Below are 27577 nucleotides of genomic sequence, written 5' to 3' on the forward strand. Positions count from 1 at the left end.
ATCGTTAACGGCTTGTGAGACTGCGACAAAATGATATAACCTGGATATACCAGCTCTGTGCTTCAGAAAGAAATCAGACAGACATGTAAACTCTGTTCTTCTTTCTCTCATGTACAAGTAAAACGTGTGGCTTTAAACCAAACTGATTTCTATTCTTTGTTCAAGTAAACGCGTTAAGCCATATTTCTAAACTTACATACATAGAATAAATGTAGTACATTTTGATATATTAAAAAAAAGGAAGAGTTCTCTTTTTTTCTAGTTTATCTGTTGTAGTTTATTATACATTTACTTTTGTCCTTGCTTTAATACATTTTTTTGTATTCCATCAGCAATAAAAATTGAATTTCAATTAATATAATTAACTGGCAATAAAGCTTCTTTAATAATACAAAAATAACTGAAGAAAAACTTGTAAATAATAATATTTGTAAGTTGGTATTTTGTAAAAAAGTGATTTTCTAAAAATAAACGTTTAACCCATGAAAGTGCTTTTAAAGTCAAACTAGCTAGAACGGCGGAGGTAAATAACTAAAAATAGACTCGCCTTACAGCAGGAGGAAATCTCTTTGAATTTCTTCTCCAGCACCACAGATTTGCTGTCAGGACTGATGAGGTTCACTTCGAAACGTCCAACCTGCAAGACAAGAAACCGTAGATAGAATCATTATTGATTAATAACAGCGTGAATGTGGGTAATGACGATTTATTTTAGGGTTACATTAACACACTGGCGGACATTACGGCCAACAAATGATTTTTCCCAACATTGACGGTAGACCTATTGACTGCTCCACATTAGTGCGACACATCTGAACGCTGAACACATTGTTTGTGAAAAGTAAATATGATTTAGTACCAGGAGAAGCAAAACAGCTCGACCCCCACAGGGATGATATTTTGGTGACATGCACATGATTGACAGCTCTGTCAAGAGTTTATTGGTCTGCACAACAGATTATGAGTTGCCAGTGGAGGGAGAAGGAAGTCAGAGGCTCACAGAGTATATTTAGTCTTCTGCCCATAAACACAGCTACAATTTTCTAGTCGAAATACAAGTTTACATTTTGTTCGCACCAAGAGGTCTTTGTGCGATTGTTGTGTTTGTATCTTGACTCCAAAAACAAGTGAATGTATTTGAATTGAATCTTCAGGAAATGTTGTTAATTGATAAAAGAACTGATTTTAATTTAATTTAACTTTCTATTTGTTCACCAGTTTAATCTTGGTATAGAATTTCTTTTTAATTATTGACTTGAATTACCAATATTCAGCTTCGTTGAGCTCAATAAAAACAACTAAAAATGTAATTTATTTAACACTAAAATTCATAAAATTTACAGACAAATTTTGCTGTTATTATTTATCCAGAAAAAAAGTTCAGGAATAGTTTTTTCAATTTTGCTAGTACTTTTAAATACTTGTTTTTTTATTAGCATTGCTGCTAAAATGCTTTGGCTTTTCACCATTGCTTTAAATTATTCATTTACGAATGCATATTTTTCGTGGTATTAATTAAAACAATTTTTTTAAATAAATGAAGTGTTTAACTTGTGTCATAACACAAGCAAAGGAAGAGTAATTGTGTTCTTCTTTTTAAGAAAATATCACTTTTTATTTCATTAAAAGTCCTACATTAATTTCATGTTTGAACCTGGCGTCCCGCAGGTGAACAACATCTAGAATACATAAACAAATGCTCTCCAAATGCAGGGTTTGACATAAAGGAACTCTGTTTTCCTCCCTCACCTCAAAAATAGTTCAATTGATGACTCTAAATGGTCTGTAGGTGCTTGAGAGGTTCATGTCTTCACTGCCATTCTTTCCAGAGTTCCCCATGTCTCTCGCCCCGTGTAGCTGGGACTTGAATTCCATCAAACCCTCACCTGGAAGAGCATGGTGCGGTTCTTGTCTGCGTCGGAAGGCTGGACGTGGTTGGGAGCGCTGGCGTGTCGGCGACGCGTTGCGTCCGTGATGACCCCCTCGCTCGGCTTTTTTTGGAGGTTCCCGGCGAGGCTGCTGCATCGGGTGCGGAATTCCTGAGGTTCCACGAATCCGGAATCCTCCAGGATGCATTTGGGTAATCCTCCTCTAAGGCTGCTCTGACTGGAGCTGCTGGAAAGACCTTTGACTGCAAGACAACAGAAAAGAAATGGCGTTTTTTATGATGTTAAAGCCTTTTTTTAAAACAATAATTAAGCAATTTAACTGTTTGTTAATGTTCAATTTCATTTAATAGTATCTTTAGATAAGAGTAATGATTGTGTATATTCTTTTTCTTCTAAAATATGGGTCGAGAGATGCATTCACACTTTCACATCCCTGCTATCAGAGATGTCAAACAACATTATCTTGAGAACTTGACCTAAATCACAGAGTCAACATACGACTGTGTGTCTATCAAACGCCGCCTCAGCGTTATCGTCCGACCTCAAAAAGGTGTGTCAACAAACAGGAATACCTTCACCGCCGAGCGTGTCGTCGATCTCGAGGCCGTCTTCTGTGCTTTCATTCAGAGCCGAGGACAGGGGATCCCCATCGGCCCCCATGAAGAACTCCACCGGGGCGGACTCCGTGGACCCCCGCTGGCCGTTCAGCAGCCTCTTCCTCTTGACCTCGTGCTGATGGAACTTCTCGACGCAGTCATCGATGAGGGTGGACTGAGCCGACTTCTGCCCGATGGTCACCTGACGTCACCGAAGTCAAGATCAGCAGCAGAAAAAAAAAGTTGGAATAAAAATAAACTATTGTCTACCTTGCCGCGATAAAGCACTTCGTACTTCTGGGAATTGTAAAAGGCCTCATCGGCTTCCTGTTTTGGTTTCACGTCGTCCTTTAGGGCCGATTTGGAAACTTGGCGAATGCTGCTGATGACATCTGGGACCTACAGTGGTGCACAAGAAAGAGAAAAGATCAACAGAACGGATGTTGTTTAGGAAAAACTAGCTGTTGAGTTTAACTAAAACTGGATAAACAAGTACAAGTACTATCAGAAAAAGGCCTGTCCAGGGGAACCTGGGAACAAAAACACATTTACCCCGTTTAAATAAATCTTTTTTTATTTTATAACCAGGCACAAAAAAAGACATCTCTGAGCCATAAATTGTAAAAACCCTTTAAAGCAAAAGCAACAAAAAGTTTTTTAAAACATAAAAATAAAAAGGAAAATGATCTGCTTGATGGAAATTTAAATAAGGAATAGTCAACTTTCATGTTTACGACTGTAACTTTGTTTTTGGTTGATATTCTGTTTATTAGTTGATTATTTAAGTATTGTTGATTATTTATTTCATTTGTGGATTTTTTTCTTTTATTCATTTATTTTCTTGAATGTGTTATTTAATGTCCTTTCAACCGTCCTTTTACTGTCTATGTTTTGCATCGCGGGTCTGAGAGGAAATTCATCTATGCTGTATGTCTTGATACATGTATATTTGACAATAAAAGAACTTGAAAACAGTGGTTGTTTAAACATATATATATATATATATATATATATATATGTTTAGATGGTAAAGTTAACACAGAGGAAATAGTCTTAATGTTTAGCTATTTCCGTAACCACTTTTTATTATACTTAAAGAATTTTGTTAATGCAGTGATTAAAACTTATTTTTAATCATTTTCATTGGGCCAAATTAAATTTAATGGAGGGCCTCAAGTGGTCCCGAAATTTCTGCTTAAAGGGCAACTTTCATGTTGATTTAAGTGTCTCTTAAATAGATGTTGGACTCTATTGTACTCATCAGTATGAGTCTGTTTCTGAAAAAAAAAAATTTTTCATTGAAATATTTACATTAGAAAATGTGCTTAAGTGAAAAACTCTTTTTTCTGGGGATGAAATCTCATTTAAGGTAACCAGCGTCTCCGCCTCCAAGGGACTTGTTGTATAAACAAAGCAGGGTGGATTACAGCTGGCTAATAATCGTAGTCATAATCAACTACGCTCACGGAACCTCTCATTCGCCAAGACTTCAGACGGAGGAGAACTTATAAAACAGAAAGATCAGCTTCAAAGCTCCTTATAAGAACGGCTTGTCCGAGACAATTTCGTTATTTCTGAAATTGGTTCGCCTGAACCAAGGTGATCAAATTACTTTAAGATGAATGTCATGCATTCACAGATCTGGACTGAGAATTCCTCCAGAGACAAAACACAGCCAGGAAATCTCCGAGTCCTGAAAACTCACCGTGTCACATGCCACCTGTCACCTCCAAGAAACAGGAAGTGGACTTTCAAGACAAAGAGAAAACCTGACACAAGCTGGCCGAGCGTGAAGGAAAAGTGGAGGCAGGAAAGTGCAAACTAACATGCAGGGACGTGTGGTTCAAATGTCACGCGAGTGATTATCCCTCAGCTAGCTTTGTTTTGCTAACATTTGTCACAGTCTAAACAGGACTTACAGGCGACTGCTTGAGCAGAACCAAGGACGGTCTCATTCTAATCAAAGATAAACATTTGCAAACCTCTTTAAAAAATAGTGTTCAAGAAAACAAGCATACGGCAATAGACGCATCAAAAAAAATAGATTTCACCTTCGAATAGCAAAAATAAGCAAGTTATTTTTAAACTGGTGGAGGTTATTGATTAAGAGCTAGCTCAATGCCACGCTAACATCTATGACTCATCACGATCTTAAAGTGTATTTATTGACGCACACGATTCACTTCTACGCTTTCTGAACATTTTTTTAATAGTTACATATTTGCTTATGTTGTTCTTTTTCAAAATAAAAAAGTAAAAAAAAAACGGTTTTATTTTCTATTTTCAGTAAAAAACAAGGTTACAGGAATGTAAGCAAAAGACTTCTACAGCAGCTTCCAAGTAAAACGCTGAAAAATCTAGTCCTAAGTATGAATAAAGAATAATGTTTCTAGTATTACACATTAAACTAAATATATTTATTGTGTTAATTATGTTTTTTAGACTAAGAATCAGAACACTTGTGTTGCCAGTGTTGCAAATAAAATATGGGAATGTGACAGTATAGAATTAAAATAATTGAAATGTAATACATGAATAAAATAAAGTATAATCAAAAAAAATCATCATTATATTACATTTAAGTTTAATATAATACTATTCACAATTTAATAAAGTTTAATTTAATAATATGCATAATCCGGAAATGATAGATGATAGTTTAGTGTAGTTAGAATAAATAATTTATTATTTATTCAAATACATTTAATAAAACAAAATCATATTCATGATCCAGACAGGTCATAAAATGTACTTTTTTTGTTTTTAAACAAGAAAAAGTCTAGTTTGTGTATCTTTTATGTACCTATTGTCCCAAAAGGTTTGGAGGAAAATAAAATACCATAAAAATGCTGCTACAAAAGTGGTTATATCAGATTTTTTACAAATATCTTCAAACTTCACAAACATCTCGAAGCACAGATGATATGTTCACTTGTGTATTGATGTCCGAAGTGAACGTGGATGTTTTCCAGAGGAGCCGTGAGAGCCGGATCACATAGTTAATGTCAAATCGTGCCCCGAGCAGGAACACAGCAGCCATTTAAAAGTCCTCCACGTGCTCGCACACACTCTCCTCACTGTTTATCTGTTGACAGAAAGATGTATTGAGGAGACGGCGAGGGGGGATGTCACATGAGGATCTCCACACCGAAAACTTCCAAGAAACCTTCAGAAGGAATCCAATACCTGACAAGACGAGTGGAGACACCGGGCGAACCAAGACCATTTAAGGGCAACTGATTCCTTCTAAACATTTAAAGCTGCTCATTTATACATGAGAAAGAAGAAGCCTAAGCAGACGAGTGTCTGGTTAATCATTCCTAGTAAACAGAACAGATTGTAGAGAAGACATCTGTTCACCTGCTCACTCCGATTGTTCGTAAAGTTGTTTACAAAGGTCACAGTTATGTTATGTAAGCTTGACTTTATCTGAAACACATTCAGTCACAATCTGCCTTTTGTCTTGTCAGCTTTCACACCAGACACTGGAGTTATCACTGTGTCAGAAGATGCACAGCCTGAAGATAGTCTTCACTAGATTTTCTCTATCCTCCCCGCTCACACTCACAGGCTTCATCTGCTTCTTGAGTCTCAAACTCACAGGGCCCCGGGGCCAAACCCAGCATGCCACCCGTTGCATTAAACTTGGATTCATCACATGTCAAGTTCTTATTTCCAGGGGGCGTTTTCTAGCAGAATGCGATACATAATGTTGACATTTACCAGGAAAATGTCAAAACTTTTTGATTCATATGAAGGGAAATTAAGTGAATATAGCCTGTCTGGGAAGTCGAACTCTGTTCTACCCTGCCTGCACTCTCTTCTTCACCTCCCTTTGCATTTGTCACTTGCCCTGAATGATTGACTCCCGATGTTTAAAGTGTATTCATCTTGTTGATAAAGCAGAAGCACACAAACAGTAAAAGCATCCATATTTATTTATTGCCAGAGGTGAAGGACATCTTGAAAAATAGACAAATATCTCCTCACAGAAAACAACTTTAGCACTAAATTACAAATACATACAAGTTGATATTAGGAATACCCGTTTGTTCCAATAAGCATTAAAAGCCAGGTTGATTTTTAATGTGGTGTATCATTACAGACTCACATATTAAAGTTGTTGACTCAGCAGTTACATGTTGGGCTCAATCTTGTGGAAAAAAGTAACAACACATAAGGGACCCACAGATGTATTTTAACAGATATATTTAAGGGAAACTATTTAATTTAAAAAGAATATTGGACATGACGCATGATAAATTGTATATTTAAACTCACTTAACCCAGTTAAAATGAGTTGTGTTGAAAGAAAGAAGATCATTTATCACCAGCTCAGTAACAAATCTGTCTTTGTTCTGCAGAAATAAACGTCACGTGTGTTGCAGCAACACATCAATAAACGTATAACAACCTCTCGGTTCTTTTCCATCCACCTCAGGGAGGGTAAAAGTAGGGTCCCAGTACAAGATGGTTGAGTTTAAACAAAGAAAGAAGCCTTGTTAGCCTGAGATGCAAACAGCTCGCTCAAATAAGCTGCACGGAGTTGTGAAATACAGCAATGCTTGGAATGATTCTCCAGCTCAGATGTCTAGTCAGGAGAGTTACTTTTGCAACGACTTGGCAGCGACACAGAAGCCAACATGACACAGCTGGTGGAAGTCTACACCGCCAGTGATTCAGAACTGTGGCGAACACTGAGCAGGATCGGATTGTCAGCCTCGGCCTGATAATGGAACAATGCAGGCGGGTCGGAGCTAAATGTGTGCCAGCAGCCTCTGGGAGAATGGAGTATCCCTTTCACCCAGTCGGGTAAGAGGTTATAAATAAACCCTGACAGCAACGTATGTGTGAATGTTACGGCTATCGTGAGCGCCAGAGTCTTGGATGTCAGTTGGACGGCGCAACAAGTGATTTAACACATTTTCCGCTACAACTTCATGCATTTAAAGCATAAATCATTGCTGATTTATATGTTTATTCTTACAAATAAAACTGTCAATCTCTTTTATTTCATGTGATTAAAATGCATTATAAATTACATGATAGACAAATACGTTAATTGTCAACTTAACAAAAGACAACATCAACATACTCCATTAAAGGAGCAAGAATTAACTGGTAAAAATTGAAGCCATCTTTTCCCTGGAAATTTTACGACTGCCAAAGCACTCAGGGGGTACCTCTGCCAAACCAAGTGTTGTGGGATAACACCTCCAAAATGAAATCATCATTTCATGAAAATCATGTTGAAATTTCCATTTCCCAGATATCTTATTAAAGCAACAATTTGTAACATTTGATCTTGTTTATATTTTCTGTAAAGATTGGTTTGTTTTCTCACAGTCATGACTGAGTCATGATTAATTTCAATTTTACTCTTTTGTAAGTCTCTGTATAATTGATGTCATCTGTACAACCTTAACACTGGCAACAACGTAGTAGTTTCTGATGTTTTTTTTATTTCACACGTTAAATTGAACAGTTAATCTACCATGATATTGATATTAAATCACTTGGCAGGGAATATTTGGCCTCCGGGCCTTAAGTTATTTTGCACCAAGGACCGGTATCAAGTATCGTCGGCATTATATTCACGGAGGGACCTTTAGATAAAAAACGTAAAATTAAAGCGTATAACGTTTGTGTTTCACTCATTTCGACTTTTGAACAGGTTTATTTTTTAAATAAACTTGACTTAAACAAGCTTCTTGTCAAGAGCTAGTTTTACCTTTGGGAAATTACCATCTTTTGTCAAAACATAATAATAATATTCAGTAAAACAAATTCTTGTTCTTTCTGTGCGATCCAGTGACAAATACTTCACAAACCGGTACCAGTTCCCAGACAAGGGGTTGAGAGACAGAAGATCTCAACCTTGGAAGAGGTAATTATAAATTGGTCGTGTATATAAATGCATTTCCCTCAACCTCGGCTCACAATCGATGGCACTATTTTTAACATGTTTAACCAAAAATACAAGAACTTAATTCTCCTTAGTTACTCCCTGTTCACGCAGTCTGTGAGAAGATAATGACAGCGACATTTAGAAAGATGCTACTTAACAAAATAAATACTCAATAACTGAAACACTAATGGGAAATATGTTGAACACAGCAAAGATCAGAGCAGGACACTCGCTTCAATGCCTGTGCGTGACACAGCAACAGTTTCAAAATCATGCGGTCACGATTGCATGACTGAAGAACAACCAACGTGTTAATTAAAATAAACCAAAAACAAGCTGGGAAATAAAGAATAGCTTACAACAGCCGCACCCCTCACAGTATTAACCTTAAGTTGTATATCAAGTTGAGTAGGTCAAACATTCTCTCTGTTAACCCACGACATTTATTGTGTATATACGATCAAGTTAAGTACGTTTTACTGGTAAATATTATTGTACTGGGATTAATGAGAAAGATAAATAAAGCAATGAATGAAGGCCATAAAGGTTCCTCAAGAGAAATGGCTTGAAGGTACTTTCAGACACGACAAAACTGCATCAAAGTGCTGAACAAACATGCATTCCACATGGTTCACCTTGCGCAGGTTGCTAGACGCCTGCCGTCGAACCAGTTTCTGTTGCGTAATAACACTCGGTGATTATGCTTCTTACAGCTGTACACATTCAGTGTCGTACCAGCGTGACTCACGATGACCCCGAGTGAGATCCAGAGCAAAAACAAGTGCAGCACCTGTCTGCACGCTTCAGCCAAGACTACCCAAGTTTGTCAGTTCATACATCCGTGTTTAAAGTTGCATCCACTTCAAAGATCAACATTGACTCTTGTGAAATACCATCGCGTCTATTGAAATGAAGCAACACTTCTGATACATCACAGGTCTCGGTAAAATTGCTGATCTTCACGCAAACTCATCGACTGCACCATCTTCAGTGATTCAGTCCAATGACACATGACTGTTTACTTCCTGATTTCTCTCAACTGAATTTCTCTTTAATTGTCCAGGATGATGATCAGCATCTTTAAAGTGCTGACTAGGCGTTATTACAACACCAGCTGAGTGACCCTGATAGAAGTGAAGAACAATGGATTAATTTAGTTCCTCAATCATCCCTTCAGATCACTGGCCTAAATACTTAATACCAAAACATGTTTGTTTGACCCGCTAATCTCCCGTTTGTCTCCATGATTGACAGAGTGAGACCACCTTCTTTCTTTTCAGGACTCCAACAAAGATAACAACAACACAACAGTTGCAAAGTTAAGGGCAAATAGTCATGACCTAGGACTGGGTATGGCTCGAAGATATTTGATACTGTTAACAAGTGTTATTTTGCACTGGAAGTTAACTATTATCACATTAATCTTATGTTTACCACCTTTGTCAATTATCAGATTTTCTTCAAAGATTTCCTCACATTATCAAGTTTTAATCACCTTGGTACTGAATCTTGACACTGAAAGATGAAACATGTATACTCGGTACTTCAACACATTTCGTTCACAGAAAAAACAAAGTTCAACACTACACTAAGCCCTACAGTGACCTAATTACGATAATAAAGTGCTTCTAACCAAATACCTGTTTAATTCCAATCCATGTCCGTTTTTGTTTAGATGAGACAGAACAAGACCAACTTCCATGCGCCACTTGAACGGCAACTTTGCAGTTCATAAGGTTAAGATTTTCAGGAAAGTTAGGTCGAGTTCTACCTCAAAGTAAGAACTTGCAATGAACCTTCAATGACACGTAGTGCTTAACTGTTCTCTAGTTGGCTTCTTTCTAAGAAATGGAAAGCAGGCCAACTTTTCACCAACAAAAACAAACTCTCAACATGTACGATCTGGAAAACATCTGAACCGTTATAAAGCAAATAAAGCAGTGCACATTTGTAAAGAGCAACTCATGTATCAACTTTTTATTTTAACAGTGGTAGCTCTTGCTCTTGTAGCGATGTTTAAATCAAACTTGTATTCCTGATTTAGAAAATCAGTTCTCACTGATACACAAATTTATACTTTTTTTTTGTCAAAATAGGTTATTAACTTTAGAAGATAGAGAGATAGAGATAGGAACCAACAATATACGATACTTGATTGGCTATTTTTTAGAAATAGTGTTGTGATGTTGCTGCTGTACATGGTTTTACTAGTTTGAAGAAATAAAATGTTGATGTAATGACGACTGAACTGGTTGTGGGAAATCTTTTCTGGGAAGTATTCTGTTGTCAGAATAAAGTTGCATTCTAAAGACGTAAAAAAAATATATAATTTTGAAACTCCGTAAAACAAATATTCATAAGATTTATTTGGAATTTAAAAGGTAATTTGGGTTCAGACGCAATTGTAACACATTTCAATTTCCTAAGGAGCCGCATCATATACTGTGACTGTTATAAGGGACCGTCAGTCCAAAAGAAACAAGGGAAAAATTAATAAATAAAATTAGATTTTTGGATAAAATATAGTCTTATTGTAAAATATTTAACTTTTTAAATGTGTTTTAATTTTACCCTTGCGATGTCTATGGGTTAAGGTGACCCGGTGGTGAAAAACAAATGCATCTGTGGTATCCCTTGTGTTGTCTCTGGGTAAAGGTGAACAAACTCCCTGGCTTCTATATATACATATGCAGTGGTTGAGGTTGTTCACCTTGACCCAGAGGTAACACAAGGGCTACCACAAACACATTTGTTCTAGGGCCTTTAGGTCACCTTAACCCAGACCTGGGCCGAGTGGGGCCCAAGGGCCACATGCAGCCCGTTGACTGTATTGATGCAGCCCTCGTAATGTCAAAGTATGATTATGTATAAATGGTTCTAATGCATTAACAAATGTATTTTGTATTTATTATTCATTTACATTTCAACATAACACTTATTTACTTTTTGTGTGTAATTTTTCAAGTATATATTAATCCCTTAAAACATTTTTTTATAAGTAAGTAAGTAAGTAATTTGTATTTATATAGCGCTTTTCCAGACCAGGGTCACAAAGCATTTAAACAATCAAAACAATATTTAATAAAGTATATACTTAAAAGGTCAAGATAAAACTGAGACCACAACAGGGGTTCCAGAAAATCAAAGAAAAGCCTGAACAAATAAAAACGTCTTAAGATGTTTCTTGAAGGAGTTAATGAAGAAATGTTTTGGGAAAAAAAATCATATATACAAGAATAGGATTGCAGATTATTTAGCTCAATAAATGTCACGGCGTAATGACAAATCTCCTTTTTTATTAGGGATTTTCTCCTCTTTATTTTTGCTTGACGGCCCCTAACAACATTTACAGAATTGAATGTGGCCCTTGAAGAATTATAATTGCCCACCCCCATTATCCCCTAAAATAAGTTCAATAAAATAAGTAATATTTCATTTAAATATAAGATATAAAGAAACTTTATTTTCCAAAAAAGTTACATGTTGGGTCTGATGTAACTTGATGGAAGTCCCATAATGCACTGCAACAATTGAAAAGGAAGATATTTGACATCTATATCCCTTGGTAGTTCTGGACAATAGTTACAATTCTTGATTTCGGGTCGCAGTTTGTTACAAGGGGGGACGTTACCTGGTTGGGGTCTCGGGCTTTAAAGACGTGGAAGGACATCTCGGACTCCGGGTTGTCGGGTTGACCCCGCAGCAGGTACGAGAAGTAGGTGAGGTCGTTGCTGTTGTGCACGAAGCGGTGGATGAGCTGCGCCTTGTGCTCGAAGATGAACACGGAGCAGTTGCTGCTGCCGGACGGGACGCAGCGCACCAGCGGCGGGTTCAGGACCAGCTGGACCTCTCGGGGCTGCACGGCGGGACCGCAGTCCCCCCGCTCGCCTCTCCTCCGGATCTCCGCCACCAGCCACGGCAGCATGGCCGGCGTGGTCCGCCGGTCCAGCGACGACCAGCCGACGTAGGTGAGCGCGAACGTCCTCGTCTTGTCCTGGTTCTCCATGACACTTTTTTCTAGGGATCAGCATGCGCTGGTCCGTGAACGCAACATGTGCAGGTTCTCCACACCCTTCCTCCTCCTTTCTTTTTTTTTTTTTTAAACTTAAAAGTCAAAAATCACATCTTCTGCTACAAAAAGCGCAGCCGTCCAGATTTGTTGCTTCACTTTTTTCTGAAAGTCACCATGCCACGTCTTCTCCTGCAGCCTGGACCAACTCAAGCGAGGATCATTTTTGTTTTTTTCTGAAGCACACGCTGCCAATGTTGTGCTTCCGTTCCTGTCCGGGCGTCTTGAGGGCGGAGCGACCCTCCCATGTGTCGGGCTTGAAGGGGGGAGAGAGAGAGAGAAGGCAGGGCAGCACCGTCGAGTGGAAACGTGACAAGAAAAAGCTCCACCTCTCCCAAAAGAACATAACTGGAAACACTGTTCCGAGGATGAGCACAGGCGGGGCGAGATGGGCGTGTGCACGACCCCCGCCCCCCCAACCCTGGATCTTTGTAAACAAAATAAACTATTTTTCATTTTTTGGACAAGACCGTGTCACTGTTCTCTGACATATATGGCATTAAACTCGTGCAACAAAACACGTGTTGTGAATAACAAAATGTATGTTTATCCAACACTTTTAAAGTCTTACATTTTCTATTGAAAATGTTCATATATTTATTTTAATTTCATCATTAAACATTACGCCTCTGCTACATTCATGGAACTCCTGTTGTGTTCTCAGTTTTATCTTGACCTTTAAAGTATATACTTTATTGAATATTGTTTTTATTGTTTAAGCGCTTTGTGACCCTGGTCTGGAAAAGCGCTGTATAAATAAAAATTACTTACTTACTTACTTACCATACTATTGTTCCCCAAGTATAATTTTGTATATATACATAACATTATAGGGCAACTAATGTGAATCTCCAACTCTCTTGACTCGCATGTTTCAAATGTATTTCTCTCCAAGATGCAGTAAGTCCTTCATCATGACCATGTTTTGAACTTCATTCATTCATTCATTCATTCATTGTCTACCGCTTTATTCCGGGGTCGGGATCGCGGGGAGACTGGAGCCTATCGCAGAGTCATAGGGTAGAGAGGCAGGGGACACCCTGGACAGGACACCAGTCTGTCGCAGGGCACACACAAAGACAGACAACCATTCACACACGCACTCATACCTACGGACAATTTCACAAAGTTAACCTCTGTAAGTTTTTGGACTGTGGGAGGAAACCGGAGTGCCCGGAGTAAAACCACGCAACACGGGGAGAACATACAAACTCCACACAGAAAGTTTGCCGCAGCCTGGAATCGAACCAGCAACCTTCTTGCTGTGAGGCAACCACTGCGCCACCGTGCGCCCATGTTTTGAACTTATTACTTATAAAGTATGAAATCTCTGCGAACGAGAGGTTACGAGAGCGAAGCCCATCATGACATAATGGCTTCACTCCTCCAGCCACCCTGCTTTTTTTTATACAACGAGTCCCTTGGAGGTCGAGACTTCAGCCAGCTGTTATCCTTCCCAACTTTGTTTATACAACTAGCCCCTTGGAGGTCAAGACTTCTGGGATTGATGATGCATGGTGACAAACCTCAATGTTTGACTAATCACAGCAGAGTGTGTGTGGAAATGGTAAACACGATTTAATCTACAGAAAAGTGTTTTCAGTGGATGGAGCTTAAGCACATTTTGTAATGTAAATATATCAATGAAAACAAAGTTTTGTACAAACAGACACATACCGTTGAGTACAATCAAGTCCAATATCTATTTAAGACACACTTAAATCAACACACGAGTTGCCCTTTAAGATTTATGCCCATCCTAAACTTTTAGATACCCCCTAAATTAGAGCTTTTGTTGTGTTTATTTATAGCAGTGGTGGGCGATTTAATTTACTCACAGGCCACATTTTATACAGTGTCTGTATAAAAAAAGATAGATTTAATGTCAAGTTATGGAAATAAAATCAAGATAATTATGCTAAAAATATTATTTCAATAACTTAAAAAAATATTCTGATATATATTTTTTATCAATTATTATTTATTTATTAAAAAATATACTGTATATAGGTTTTATTAATATTTTCGAGGGGCAATAAATACTCCCAAAACTGACAGAAGCTGGGGACAAACAGTCCTTAAACAGAAACCCAAAAGCGACATTTAGAGTCGAACTTGTACTTCTTGATCTTTTTACATGATCTTTGACCCAATATGTCAAAGGGCGGCATGTGGCCCCCAGGCAACACTTTGCCCAGTTCCATTTAGAAGAACAATAAGTCTACATTTCAAGCATCCATGTTTTCAAGATGTGTCACTTGAAGAACTGTGACTTTTACAAAAGTGTGAAACGATTTTAATCATCAGGTTCGGAGTTGAGCTCGATCAAGTCTTCACTCTGGGTACGTCTGTACTATCAACCAAATGAGCTCCACTTTTATCTAAATATAGTGTCGACATGTGCGACCTCCAGCAACTCGACCCAGCTGCTCGTCTGTTTTTGGTTTTAAGCTCCTTCAGGAATTATTTATGCACCGTTTCAAACCACTTTAAGCTGGAAGGATAAGAATATTTACGCACCTGATTCAAAGTTCTGCATGTTTCTCTGCACCACAGGCTTCAAATCAATCATTTAAGGCCCAGGGGTGTCAAACTGGTCCAGAAAAGGGCCAGGGTGGTGTAGGTTTTTGTTCCAACCAGTCAAGCACACATGAGTTAACCAATCAGGTGTCGGCTTAACAAGCAACACCTGACAGACAATTTATTGATTACTGTCTTCAGACGCCTGATTGGTTCAACTGTATGTGCTTGACTGGTTGGAACAAAAACCTGAACCGTCTCGGCCCTTTTCTGGACCGGTTTGACACCTGTGATTTAACGGGTTCAAAAAACATTGAAAAAACATCATTATATAAACTTAATCATCATAATCAACTAAAAAGAAGACATGGCTTTTATCTTTTTTCTCTGACACATTAAAACCCATGAAGTTTAATATCTGTAGGTGATGACATGGATATGCAAAGAAAGTATTCTAGTATAAAGTGCCCTTTAAACTAGTGATGATCTGATGAAGCTTCATGAAGCAGTGTCGTTATTCTCAGAGTCCACTAGATGGCGGTCTCTGCACCATTTTACTTTGTTTTGAACAACTGTTCTAATGAAACATCACATAATTTTTAAACGGATGGCACCACCTACTGGCCTCTAAACAACATGACACTGTTTCATGAAGCTTCATCATACCATCACTACTTTAAATTAACTTTAGACTTAATTTAAAGCAAACTATGTATTTATCACTTTATTAGTTAATCTTATTTAGCATCATGCCATAAACCTTTACCATCAATGGAAGGCTATCTATGCCACAATTTAGAAATTATTGATTAAATAGGAAAAAATATACAGAAATATAAAAGGAAATCGTTTTTAAATCCCTGATTGGACAAAATTAAAGTAGGACTAGTCTCAAGTAAATGAGAAAGTAAAATGCACAGCATTACATCAAAATAAATTAATTTCAGAGTTGCCAAAGTCAAAGTCTTTTAAAGAAAAGCATTTTAACGCACATTGGAAAATAAAGTTGAAATAATATTTCTACATAATTTTTCTTTTATTCCCACATACATTTCAAGAAATATTAAAATCTTATACAAAGTGAAGCCAGAAGTGCCATAATCGAGGAATAAACAAAGGGAAAAACACAGAAAGTAAAAGTGGATACATTTATTTCCATGGAAGCGTGTTTCAATGTAAACGTCACTATCATTAATCCATAGCTATTAAACCAGAAGAGATGTTTATATTAATGTCAGCTCAAAAAGAAATATACTTTACAAAGACTTTGAAAAGTGTCGCCTTTCAATTCAGGCCTTTGTTATCAATATACACGTTTAAAATAAGGAGAGAACAAGATAAAGATGAGAAAGGATTTATACAGTGTCCATGAGTGCGGCCATCTCTTTGAATTGCTTGTGAAGATTCTGAGAAGAACAAATGAGAATGATCAATAAGCAATAAGAGTCATGGTGGATTTGGGATTATAAACGGACCTGGAATTGTGGAACGCTCATCTCAAACGTCCTCTGAATGATGTGTCCGGACGGCTCGGCAATCTTCAGCAACAGGGTGACAAAAGGAGAGTTTAAGGAGCGACAGGTGTCGGAGCTGACGGCCAGACTCAGATTCCACTGCAAGTCCACCAGCTGGAGGGACACAAAGAAACGTTGATCTGCTGCCTGGACGGTTGGAACCGCTAGAGCTTTAACTCCTACCTGACCGACGCTGAGTGTGTCTTGGAGTTCTTGCCGAGCCTGAACTAAAGCTCCGTGTTCACACCACGATCGGTGTATCACCTCAAGAGATGCTTTGGACCACTTCTTACTGCCTTCTTCCAGTTTCTGAACAAGCTGGTCGCCAGAGATCCCGCTTTTCCCCGCTGTCCTGCAATGTCCAACGTTAGCTGGCTTTCTTAGGGCAAGAACACGAACGTCAATGAATCTAATAAACACCTGAATGTCACCAACAGAAGCCTGATGATGCTCTGAAGTGTTTCGTGGTCGAGTTTGATTCCGGCTCCATGGAAACTCTGGCCAAAGCGAAACAGAAATTAACTTGTGGGAAAGACAAAAATGAAGAAATGATGGACTTACTTGAGATATTTCAACTGAATCTACGCCTCTGCTCTGGCCCTGAAGGTAAGTCAGGATATGCCGACACTGTTGAGATGACACGATTAGTTAGAAATCCTGTGTAACCTGCTCGGAGATGCTTTGTAAAATAGATGTAAATGTACTACATTGATCTAATAAGTGGTTAAACTTTTGGCAATTAAATTACCTAAGGGGCCACATTAAATATTGTTACTGTCGGACAGGCCGTCAAGCAAAAAGGATCAAGAGAAGTTCTACAAACATGATAAAAAATACTATTATAAAAAAATATTTTAAACAGACGCATGGATTATAAACTCCAGATCATGTTTTGACAACATTTTCCTAAATTTAGAGAATTTATCAGTTGAAGTAAAAAGTTTCTGGTCAGTTTTGAACTAGAGATATGTCTTTGTCAAATACAAAAGAAAAGACATAAAATTACTTTTTTCTTAATATGATCTCAATATTCATTCAAAGCAATTAATGGGACAATAAATATTTAGTAAAAGAACAAAGAAAAACAGATCTTAACAAATAACTTAAGTAAGTAAGTCATTTTTATTTATATAGCGCTTTTCCAGACCAGGGTCACAAAGCGCTTAAACAATCAAACAATCAATAAAGTATATACTTTAAAGGGCAAGATAAAACTGATAACACAACAGGATGAGAAAATACAATAATAAATACAAAATAAAAATAATACTGTTCCTCTCTGACCTAACGAGGGCCACTTAAATACAGTCAAAGAGCCATGTGTGTAGATGTGTGATGTTTGTTTTGTTGTTTTTTTATGACTCGCACACAAGAAGTATCATACATTTTAAAAATGATATAAATAAAAAACAAGACTCTGTTACTTATTGTCAATTCCCATATGACCAAGGACTTTTGTTTTGTTTACAAGTAATGTATTTTGTATTGGAATTGGTACCATGGTCACCCAGTGACGGAAACCCGTTAAATAAAGGCCCATTACATGATCATATAAAAAACTTTTTTTTTATATATATTTTTGATGAAGGAACCCAGTGTTTGTTATTCATTAACACATTGACGGTCAATACACAAGATTCCATCTCAAACTCATAGAGAATACTGGTTTTTCGAAAATGCTTATATGGATTATTATGCGTTTTGGGTCAGGATGCTTTTCTTTAAAAGACTATGAAGGTTCTGAAACTAATATATAGACTGGAGTAGACTTACTGGGGAATACACGCCGAAAGTTTCATGCGATTTTCTCACGTACTTTCACAATAAATTGCCCTTTAAAAATGATCCTATTAATCTCAATTTGTGCCGTTTCATAATGCTTTTTATTGGGAAAAAAACAGTTTGACAGCTCTGAAACTGATGTAGACTAAAGTAGGCTAAATGAGGACTACATTTAGGACGTGAGATTCTATCGAATACTTTCACAATAATGGCACTTTGTAAACACTTACAAATCTCAATTCAGTCATATATACTCACGGATTCAGCTAGTAAATCGGGGGGTATCCTGCAAATGTCGTCCACTGTTTTATCCTTCCCTAAAGCCAAAGCAAACATTAACAGTTGGTTAAAAGATACCTAAACAAAGTACTATTGTTTTTCTCCAAACTCAAACTAGATCATCACGTGATTCTGACTTATGCTAAGTTATGTTGTTAGCTAGCTGCAGAGACGCTAACGAGAAGCAATACGACATATTTCAACATATAACTGTAACGTCTATAAACTCTTTCTGTACACGACCTCTTATCGACACCAGAACCCGACTAAAAAAACATAAATGTGGACCTAAAAACCCACCAGTTGTTACATCTACAGCAGGCATCGTTCCTTTCGATATTATGAGTCAAAGCTGAAGCAGACAAAAACAGCGACTCCTCTCGGCTTGTATTGAAAGGGCAACGCATTTTAGTCTCTTTCTTTTTTTCAGTTTAAACTTGAAAACACAAGTACACACCTATTAGAATAATAATACAATTTATAACATGTTTAAATTAAATATATATTAATACAAATTAAAAAATATATTAAGGGCGACACGTCCGCCGATGGACCGGTCCACTTTCAAACCACCAGATTAAGTCAAGTAAAGACGCTAATTATACTGCTACAATATTTTATTTATTTAAATAAACCAAATTAAATATTTAATTTTAACATCTGAATGACTCTATCGTGTGATTTAATCTTTTGTGTTTTTTCCAATACCCCCCACGCATAGCCATTAAATGTAACAGTCCATCTGAGTGCGGAAGTGAACGTCAGCTGTCAAACTGAAAGTTTCAGCTTCTCTCAGACCGGACAAATAACAACATTTAAAATGGATCGTCAACGTTGGTTGCCCCTGGAGTCCAATCCAGAAGTACGTACCACTAGTCTCTGCTCTGCTCGTGTTGTTATTGCCAAGAAATATTTAGCATAGTCATTCATTCTCCCACATGTGATCGTTAGCTAAATAGGTTAGCTTGGGAACAAAAGCCGATGCCGGTTGACTGTGTTGTGAGTATTGTTTGTTTTACTGACCATGTGTTGCTTTCTTGTCTTTTCAGGTCATGACGATGGTGAGTATTAAAACACCGAGCCTTTAAAATATGTCCTTATAGTTGCTTAAAAAGCTTTATGCAACAGATATCGGGCCTACCATTTTCCGTTATCAGCTATTCGACCCTTCACATGTAAAAGTCCATATTGTTGAATATTATGTAATGTTTTTGCAACTTGTTATGTTAATCTTAATATATACCTTGAATTAAGATGATTTTGACACTGCTGACACTTCCAGATTCACTTTCTTTTAGTTTGTTTCCCCCCCACTGTGTAGTTTCCTCTCACAGTAGTATGTAATCTCTCACTGTAATTAATGACAGTCTAGATGGGATAGAATCCAAGCAAAGTGAAGGTTGAAAGAGAATAAATAATTATATATGATCACACATTTTCCATAATAAGCCATGTGCATTTTCTGGTAAAAGAACGGTTGTGTGTTGATAAAATTTAGGTTTGTAGTTTTGTGGTATTCATTATGTTTTCTAAAGTTTATCAGTGGTGTGGGGATAAAACCCACCTGGCAGTTTGTGGACGTGTACGGTTTGGATCCTGAGCTTCTCAGCACTGTGCCAAGGCCAGTGTGTGCTTTGCTTCTACTTTTTCCCCTGACCGACAAGGTGTGTGCGTTTAACTCTTTCGTCAAAAGTTGGTCTTTAAAAGCGTGTTTTGATTAACAAAAAAAAGTGTGTGTTATCTTGTTTAGTATGAAGCATTTAGACAAGAAGAGGAGGTGAAACTTCAAGAGAAGAAACAAGAGATCGCTCCTGATGTCTATTTCGTCAAGCAAACCATTGGAAACGCCTGTGGAACAATAGCAATGATTCACGCGGTGGCTAACAACCAAAAACACCTTGAATTTGGTAAGCTAAAATCTTTCCCACCCACATTTCAGTGAAAAACATTAACATTTACTATTTTGTTAAAAATCTAATTCTCTCCACTCACAAATGTTTTCTACAGCCTCTGATTCCTCCCTGAAATTGTTTATTGAACAAACTTCAAAAATGACTCCTGAGGAAAGGGCAACCTTCCTGGAGAAAGATGAGGTAAGATATAAGATATTTTAATGTATAAATGCACAGCAGCAAAAACAAATGTTAAAAAAAACATTTTTCTTTTAGAGTATACGTGTGACACATGAGTCTAGTGCGCAGGAGGGCCAAACGGAGGTTTGTTGTTGCTCTTATCTATTGAAGTTGGTGGACGAGGAAGTTCATGTTCTCAGTTTTTGTGTTTTTATTGCAGGCTCCCAGTGTTGACGAGAAAGTCAATCTTCATTTTATAGCTTTTGTAAATGTCGGAGATCAACTATATGAACTGGGTGAGTAGTAAAATCTACATCATCCTCTTGAAAACTGGCATTTGGATTCATTAACCTTCTAGAAATGTTAAATATTACTTGTTTATAAGAGCTATGATTTGCAACAATTGGCTAAATCTTCGTAGAATAACATTCCTCCATATTATTAAGCATTAAAAAAAGAAGTTTTACTTTATTTTGTGTTCCAGATGGCCGAAAGCCATTCCCTGTTTTGCATGGAAAGACTGCCGAGGACACTTTCCTGGAGGTAAACATTGCTTTGTGAACAAGAATGAACATTTTAATCATCACTCACCATGACTTCTTTACTTTTGCTGCGCAGGACGCCGTGGAGGTTTGCAAGGGCTTCATGGCCCGTGACCCAGAGGAGGTCCGCTTCACCCTCATCGCTCTGTCCAAAGATTAATTTAGCGCACTCGGCTGACGAACACATTACTGCCAAACATTCTCAAGTGCTGATGTTGGTGGATTGTTAATTTTTTTTTTTCATTTGAGGGGGAAAAAAGCTACTGCTCCTCTTGTGAAATTGTTGATTCAATCAATAAGCTACTCAAGGAAAAACTGCACTTATGTATAGTATTAAAATCGGTATATCCTGCACTACCTTCAAAGATCTTGGCACAGAGTTAAAGTCTAAAAATTAATCTGTGGATTTACGATAAACGCATGGGTTGGTCTTTTGGGAAAAACCCTTTCAATTGTTTGATCTATTGGAATCGGAATTAAATTATCACTGTACAGGGCAATTCTGACTGTTTGCATGGTGCTCATGTTTTCTATTGGAGACAAATAAAAGCTGATCTTCTGCTTCATTTTCTGTTGTTTTTTCTATGCAAAACACATTACAATAACTCTATGAAAAAAACCAACTTTATATGCATTTTCAACACAAGTTTACATTTTAACTTGATAAAACCATTTACGAATTGTTCTAGGAAGGCATACACATTTTTTAAATCTAAGGTACGGACTTGCTTTTTTTGTTTTCTGGTTGTATTTACCAGTTTTTGGTTAAATTATACCTCACTAATCAGGAAATCTTATTTCTAGAACACAACACATGTATTTTTACAAACGCACCATTTTCGCTATCTAAGTCACATACGGTGAATTCAAATGGAACATGTGAAACTAGCATTAAGTTACCTTTTTTTTTTTTAAATAGTTTGGCTCATTGTTGCTCTTACATTAATTCAAACAAATCCCCAAATGTCTAATAGCTATCAAACAGAAGACTGCAGGTACACAAAATAAAAATAAATAAATTAAGCAGCAGTACTAGTGTTTTAGAACAGAATGTTGTTTTTTTTAAAGGAGAGAAACAAAAGAGAGTAAAACACATTGATATAGTCACTCAGAGGTATGACTAACAGATCTGTAACCCTTAGTTTTTTTAATTATATTTTGAAGATGGATCAATTAAAAAGAAAACTAATATGTTGGAAGTTTTTAGTCAGAAATGTGCGACAAATGTCTCAAATAAAGCACTTTTTGTTCTTTACCGGGTGGTAATTCTGAAGTCATCTGCTTATAATAAAAAAAAAATTTATAAATACAGATTCATGCCTGAGGTGGAAAAATATATTTTTGGCAGACCGTGCGTCTCATGACACGAGTGGGTGCAGTTCACCATAAATCCGCTGGATGTCGCTCGAGTAAAGACAAGCGCTGAAGACGCGTCGCTGCTAAACTTTGTAACATTTTCTCGGTGTTTTTTAAAAAACTGCAAAGAAACGTCAGACTCGACCTTCCTTCCAACTTTATGGATTACATGTCGAACCTTCCTGGTCACGGGTGTTGGTGCAACGGAGACTGTATTGTAGTCTACAGACCGGGGGGTCCTGCTTATAATCCACTTTAGAGGGACGTGAACGCACCAAAAGCAGGGGAAAACTTGGTGGAAATAAGTGATCCACATTCATTTGCGTCATGAGTCAGTCTAGGAGGTGGCGGACAGGAGAGACCAGCAGCTCAGGTGTGCGTACAGGTAAGGCGCTGCAGAAGCTGCTACACCTTTCATTCAACGTGTGATGAGGAAACAATAGAGGACATATTTCACAAATGACTCGTCACTTTTACCCGAAAGCTTTTTAAAGATCTCTTTGTTGCTGCTGGTCTGAAGTGGCCCTTCGTTGACTTTAAAGATTCGCGTTGGTCCTCCGGAGCGGATCTGGAAGCGCGTGGATGTGGAGAGGTTGTGATGGAGTGGAGAGAACAGTCGTCAGTCAGCAGCGAGGAGGCTTTTGTGGAGGCGCAGAGGTGGATAGAGGTTAGTAAGAAACACACTATTAGCTGCTTAAACTCAGGTTTATTGTGAGAAAGAAATGTAATATATTTAAAATAACCTTTTTTTTTATAATCCAGGAAGTTTTTTAACCATTTAACCTGATTTATTTTCGTCTGTTTTGCTGTTAGATTTATAAATAATGTTGCTACTGACTAAAACTGAATTGTTAAAACATAAATAACCTTTTTTTATTGTTTTATTTATTATTACCTTCAAGAATGATGGAAGACAAACCCATACAACAACAATCTGAATAAAAGTGAATTGTTAAAACATAAATACATTTTTTTTTATTGTTTGATTCATTGTTACCTTCAGGAAAGATGGAAGACAAACCCATACAACAACAATCTGAATAAAAGTGAATTGTTAAAACAAAAATAACAGTTTTTTTTATTGTTTGATTCATTGTTACCTTCAGGAAAGATGGAAGACAAACCCATACAACAAAAATCTAAATAAAAAGCTCGTTCTTTAAATTGGTTATTTAACTTTTTATTTACATTTTTTAATGCTACTGTTGTTTAGCTAGAATGTTAGCTGAATGAAAGAGTTAATTTGTATCATGTTTGGAATCATTCCTGAGTTGGAGCTTGATTTATACTTCAATAATTCAAAATATATACTTGAAGAATAGTTGTTAAGCAGAGTTAAATCCCAGACTTGTTCTGTTCCTGAAGCAAATATATTTATAAAGACCTAAAATAACTACTGTGATGCCATAAATGATGTATTTTAATTAGTTACTTGTTTGTTGTTTTTTTGTGTGTTTTTTCTTTGTGTTTTCTATTTCTAAAGAACCTTATTCCAGAATCTTAAAATGTTGGATTCTTGCAAAAAAAAGAGATTTTGAAATACTAAAGTAGTTTCACCAGATTTCCCTTTTCCAAGGGAAAAAAAAAACTTTGGCCAGAACTTGCTCAGCGACATCACGCCCACGCCGTGCCCTCGTCCTTCCACATCAGGGTGGAGGTGCCAGCCGGTGGAAATATGAATCAGTCACCCAGTTGCGTCACATGTAGATTGTTAACAAACATTCTCAATGGTGGAACTGGCAAACCCTCTGGCATCCAGAATAATAAATCCTCTTTTTCTTTTTTTTTTCTTATTTCTGGACTCTTAAATGATCTGGACTTTCCGTTCCGACCTTCAGCCAGACTTGAATTCTTTTTGTTTCTCAAAATGATCGCGAAAAAAATTCTCTGCCCTCGGCTCGGTGGTGCAGTTTTGGTGCGTGGCTGTAACCAAGCAAATATTGTTCTAATCTCATGAGGGGTGAATCTGAATGCTTTGGATGTGACATCAGTGTCTCGCACACTGGTACCATTGTCGTGGCTTTGATTGAGGCGGGGGGGCTCAGAGGAGAGGTTTTGGAAAAATACAATACATAGTTGTGGTGCAGAGCTCAGGTTTTTTCCTTCAAAGTGTAACGTTTGTGGCTCTTGGCTTCTGACGCTGAGTGATTAACAAGCTGCCTGGCTTCACGTCGCTGTAAACTCGGGGCCGGGGATCGGTGTTAAAAATGAGTCCTAATGGTCACATGGACGCATTCCATGAGTATGAACGTGAGCCTACCTCCCCACCCCACACCCCTCGGAGCGGGGCGGGTGGGCTGTCAGCACAGGACGCTGCACCCTACAACCACACAGTTGGCAGCATAATGGCGTTCTTGTTAAGTGAGCACAAAGTGACCGTGGTGACAATCAAGGACAAGGGCCAGTGTTTGCACAGGTCAGGGGGATTATGTAAACGCCGGTTTGTACACACAAACACACTTTTATGTGTAATGAAGTAGTCCAGAAGTTAATGATTGTTGTTTGTCTTATGTTCTATATTTGTCCGGAGGAATCACTTCCGAGTCTTATTGTGTTTGAACGACACAGACACACACACGTGTTGAGATGTTACTGATGCCAATGGTTGATACACATGTGTAAACATCTTATACACTGCAACAATCAAAACACAACTACACTCTCACATACATAATACAAAATACACACCAAAAACATACAACAACAACACATTTGAACTCCTGTATTTACTCATTACAACAAATATTTATATACCAATCTTAACAAACTAATGCCAAAATAAACACACTAACAACGTACAGATATACAAGAACATTCATACATGTAGCCTCCAATATTGTTTCTATCCATCAACCCACACAACCCAATACCCATCCATCCATCATCCATCCATCCATCCATCCATCCATCCATCCATCCATCCATCCATCCATCCATCCATCCATCCATCCATCCATCCATCCATCCATCCATCCATCCATCCATCCATCCATCCATCCATCCATCCATCCATCCATCCATCCATCATCCATCCATCCATCCATCCATCCATCCATCCATCCATCCATCCATCCATCCATCCATCCATCCATCCATCCATCCATCCATCCATCCATTCATCATCCATCCATCATCCATCGATGTATTCATCCATCATCCATTCATCCGTTCATCCATCATCCATCCATCATCCATCCATCCATCCATCCATCCATCCATCCATCCATCCATCCATCCATCCATCCATCCATCCATTCATCATCCATCCATCATCCATCTATGTATTCATCCATCATCCATCATCCATTCATCCATCATACATCCATCATCCATCTAGCCATTAATCCATCCATCCCCAATCAATTCATCCATCTATCCATCCATCCATTGATCCATCCAACATCCACCCATCTATCCATTCATCCATCAATCCATTCATCAATCCATCCAAACAGCCATCCATCCATTCATCCATCATCCATCATCCATCATCCATCATCCATCATCCATCATCCATCATCCATCATCCATCATCCATCATCCATCCAGCATCCAGCATCCATCTAGCCTTTAATCCATCCATCCCCCAATCAATTCTTCCATCTATCCATCCATCCATCTATCTATTCATCCATCAATCCATTCAAACAGCCATCCATCCATCCATCCATCCATCCATCCATCCATCCATCCATCCATCCATCCATCCATCCATCCATCCATCCATCCATCCATCCATCCATCCATCCATCATCCATCCATCATCCATCTATGTATTCATCCATCATCCATCATACATACATCATCCATCTAGCCATTAATCCATCCATCCCCAATCAATTCATCCATCTATCCATCCATCCATCCATCCATCCATCCATCCATCCATCCATCCATCCATCCATCCATCCATCCATCCATCCATCCATCCATCCATCCATCCATCCATCCATCCATCCATCCATCCATCATCCATCCATCATCCATCTATGTATTCATCCATCATCCATCATACATACATCATCCATCTAGCCATTAATCCATCCATCCCCAATCAATTCATCCATCTATCCATCCATCCAACATCCATCCATCCATCCATCCATCCATCCATCCATCCATCCATCCATCCATCCATCCATCCATCCATCCATCCATCCATCCATCCATCCATCCATCCATCCATCCATCCATCCATCCATCCATCTATGTATTCATCCATCATCCATCATCCATCATCCATCATCCATCATCCATCCAGCATCCAGCATCCATCTAGCCTTTAATCCATCCATCCCCCAATCAATTCTTCCATCTATCCATCCATCCATCTATCTATTCATCCATCAATCCATTCAAACAGCCATCCATCCATCCATCCATCCATCCATCCATCCATCCATCCATCCATCCATCCATCCATCCATCCATCCATCCATCCATCCATCCATCCATCCATCCATCCATCCATCCATCCATCCATCCATCCATCCATCATCCATCCATCATCCATCTATGTATTCATCCATCATCCATCATACATACATCATCCATCTAGCCATTAATCCATCCATCCCCAATCAATTCATCCATCTATCCATCCATCCAACATCCATCCATCCATCCATCCATCCATCCATCCATCCATCCATCCATCCATCCATCCATCCATCCATCCATCCATCCATCCATCCATCCATCCATCCATCCATCCATCTATGTATTCATCCATCATCCATCATACATACATCATCCATCTAGCCATTAATCCATCCATCCCCAATCAATTCATCCATCTATCCATCCATCCAACATCCATCCATCCATCCATCCATCCATCCATCCATCCATCCATCCATCCATCCATCCATCCATCCATCCATCCATCCATCCATCCATCCATCCATCCATCCATCCATCCATCCATCCATCCATCCATCCATCCATCCATCCATCCATCCATCCATCCATCCATCCATCCTTGCATTAACAAACAACTAAAGGTATTATCAGTGTCTGGTTTGATTTTAGCCCGCAGCCACATCCGTAT

At 38.1% G+C, this 27577-nt stretch overlaps 4 protein-coding genes across 16 annotated transcripts in view; 2 read left to right on the plus strand and 2 right to left on the minus strand.

Moving 5' to 3' along the window:
• tbc1d4 (TBC1 domain family, member 4) overlaps positions 1-12762 on the minus strand; it is a 343760-nt gene extending 330998 nt beyond the window's left edge. For 3 of the 4 annotated variants that reach the window (XM_087803677.1, XM_087803678.1, XM_087803676.1), the window contains exons 1-5: positions 12025-12762; positions 2756-2884; positions 2462-2687; positions 1887-2131; positions 548-637 (exon numbers count right to left, since the gene is read on the minus strand). In XM_087803677.1, coding sequence (XP_087659803.1) covers positions 548-637; positions 1887-2131; positions 2462-2687; positions 2756-2884; positions 12025-12399 — 1065 coding nt within the window. In that variant the 5' untranslated portion in view covers positions 12400-12762. The remainder of the gene's footprint in view (positions 1-547; positions 638-1886; positions 2132-2461; positions 2688-2755; positions 2885-12024) is intronic. The other variant, XM_087803679.1, reaches the window with a different exon arrangement.
• A 3354-nt stretch (positions 12763-16116) lies between these two features.
• Positions 16117-18920, minus strand: commd6 (COMM domain containing 6). Its single transcript, XM_087804125.1, has 7 exons — positions 18858-18920; positions 18537-18595; positions 17058-17123; positions 16917-16993; positions 16680-16848; positions 16458-16610; positions 16117-16388 (listed from the first exon to the last, which is right to left on the minus strand). Exons 1-7 carry the CDS (start codon positions 18880-18882, stop codon positions 16338-16340), a joined length of 600 nt encoding a protein of 199 aa, XP_087660251.1. The 5' UTR covers positions 18883-18920; the 3' UTR covers positions 16117-16337.
• A 393-nt stretch (positions 18921-19313) lies between these two features.
• uchl3 (ubiquitin carboxyl-terminal esterase L3 (ubiquitin thiolesterase)) lies at positions 19314-21737 on the plus strand. Its single transcript, XM_087803913.1, has 9 exons — positions 19314-19419; positions 19607-19618; positions 20093-20221; positions 20308-20464; positions 20565-20650; positions 20726-20773; positions 20850-20925; positions 21114-21172; positions 21248-21737. Exons 1-9 carry the CDS (start codon positions 19378-19380, stop codon positions 21329-21331), a joined length of 693 nt encoding a protein of 230 aa, XP_087660039.1. The 5' UTR covers positions 19314-19377; the 3' UTR covers positions 21332-21737.
• Positions 21738-22762: 1025 nt separating this feature from the next.
• Positions 22763-27577, plus strand: part of lmo7a (LIM domain 7a) — a 62368-nt gene continuing 57553 nt past the window's right edge. For 4 of the 10 annotated variants that reach the window (XM_087804779.1, XM_087804781.1, XM_087804782.1 and 1 more), the window contains exons 1-2: positions 22764-22912; positions 23070-23194. In XM_087804779.1, the coding sequence (XP_087660905.1) occupies positions 22855-22912; positions 23070-23194 (183 nt within the window). In that variant the 5' untranslated portion in view covers positions 22764-22854. Of the gene's footprint in view, positions 22913-23069; positions 23195-27577 lie in introns of all 10 variants that reach the window. The other 6 variants (XM_087804787.1, XM_087804788.1, XM_087804783.1 and 3 more) reach the window with 5 other exon arrangements.

Source organism: Callionymus lyra, chromosome 12 (assembly GCF_982586985.1).
Source record: "Callionymus lyra chromosome 12, fCalLyr1.hap1.1, whole genome shotgun sequence".
Lineage (NCBI taxonomy): Eukaryota > Metazoa > Chordata > Actinopteri > Syngnathiformes > Callionymidae > Callionymus > Callionymus lyra.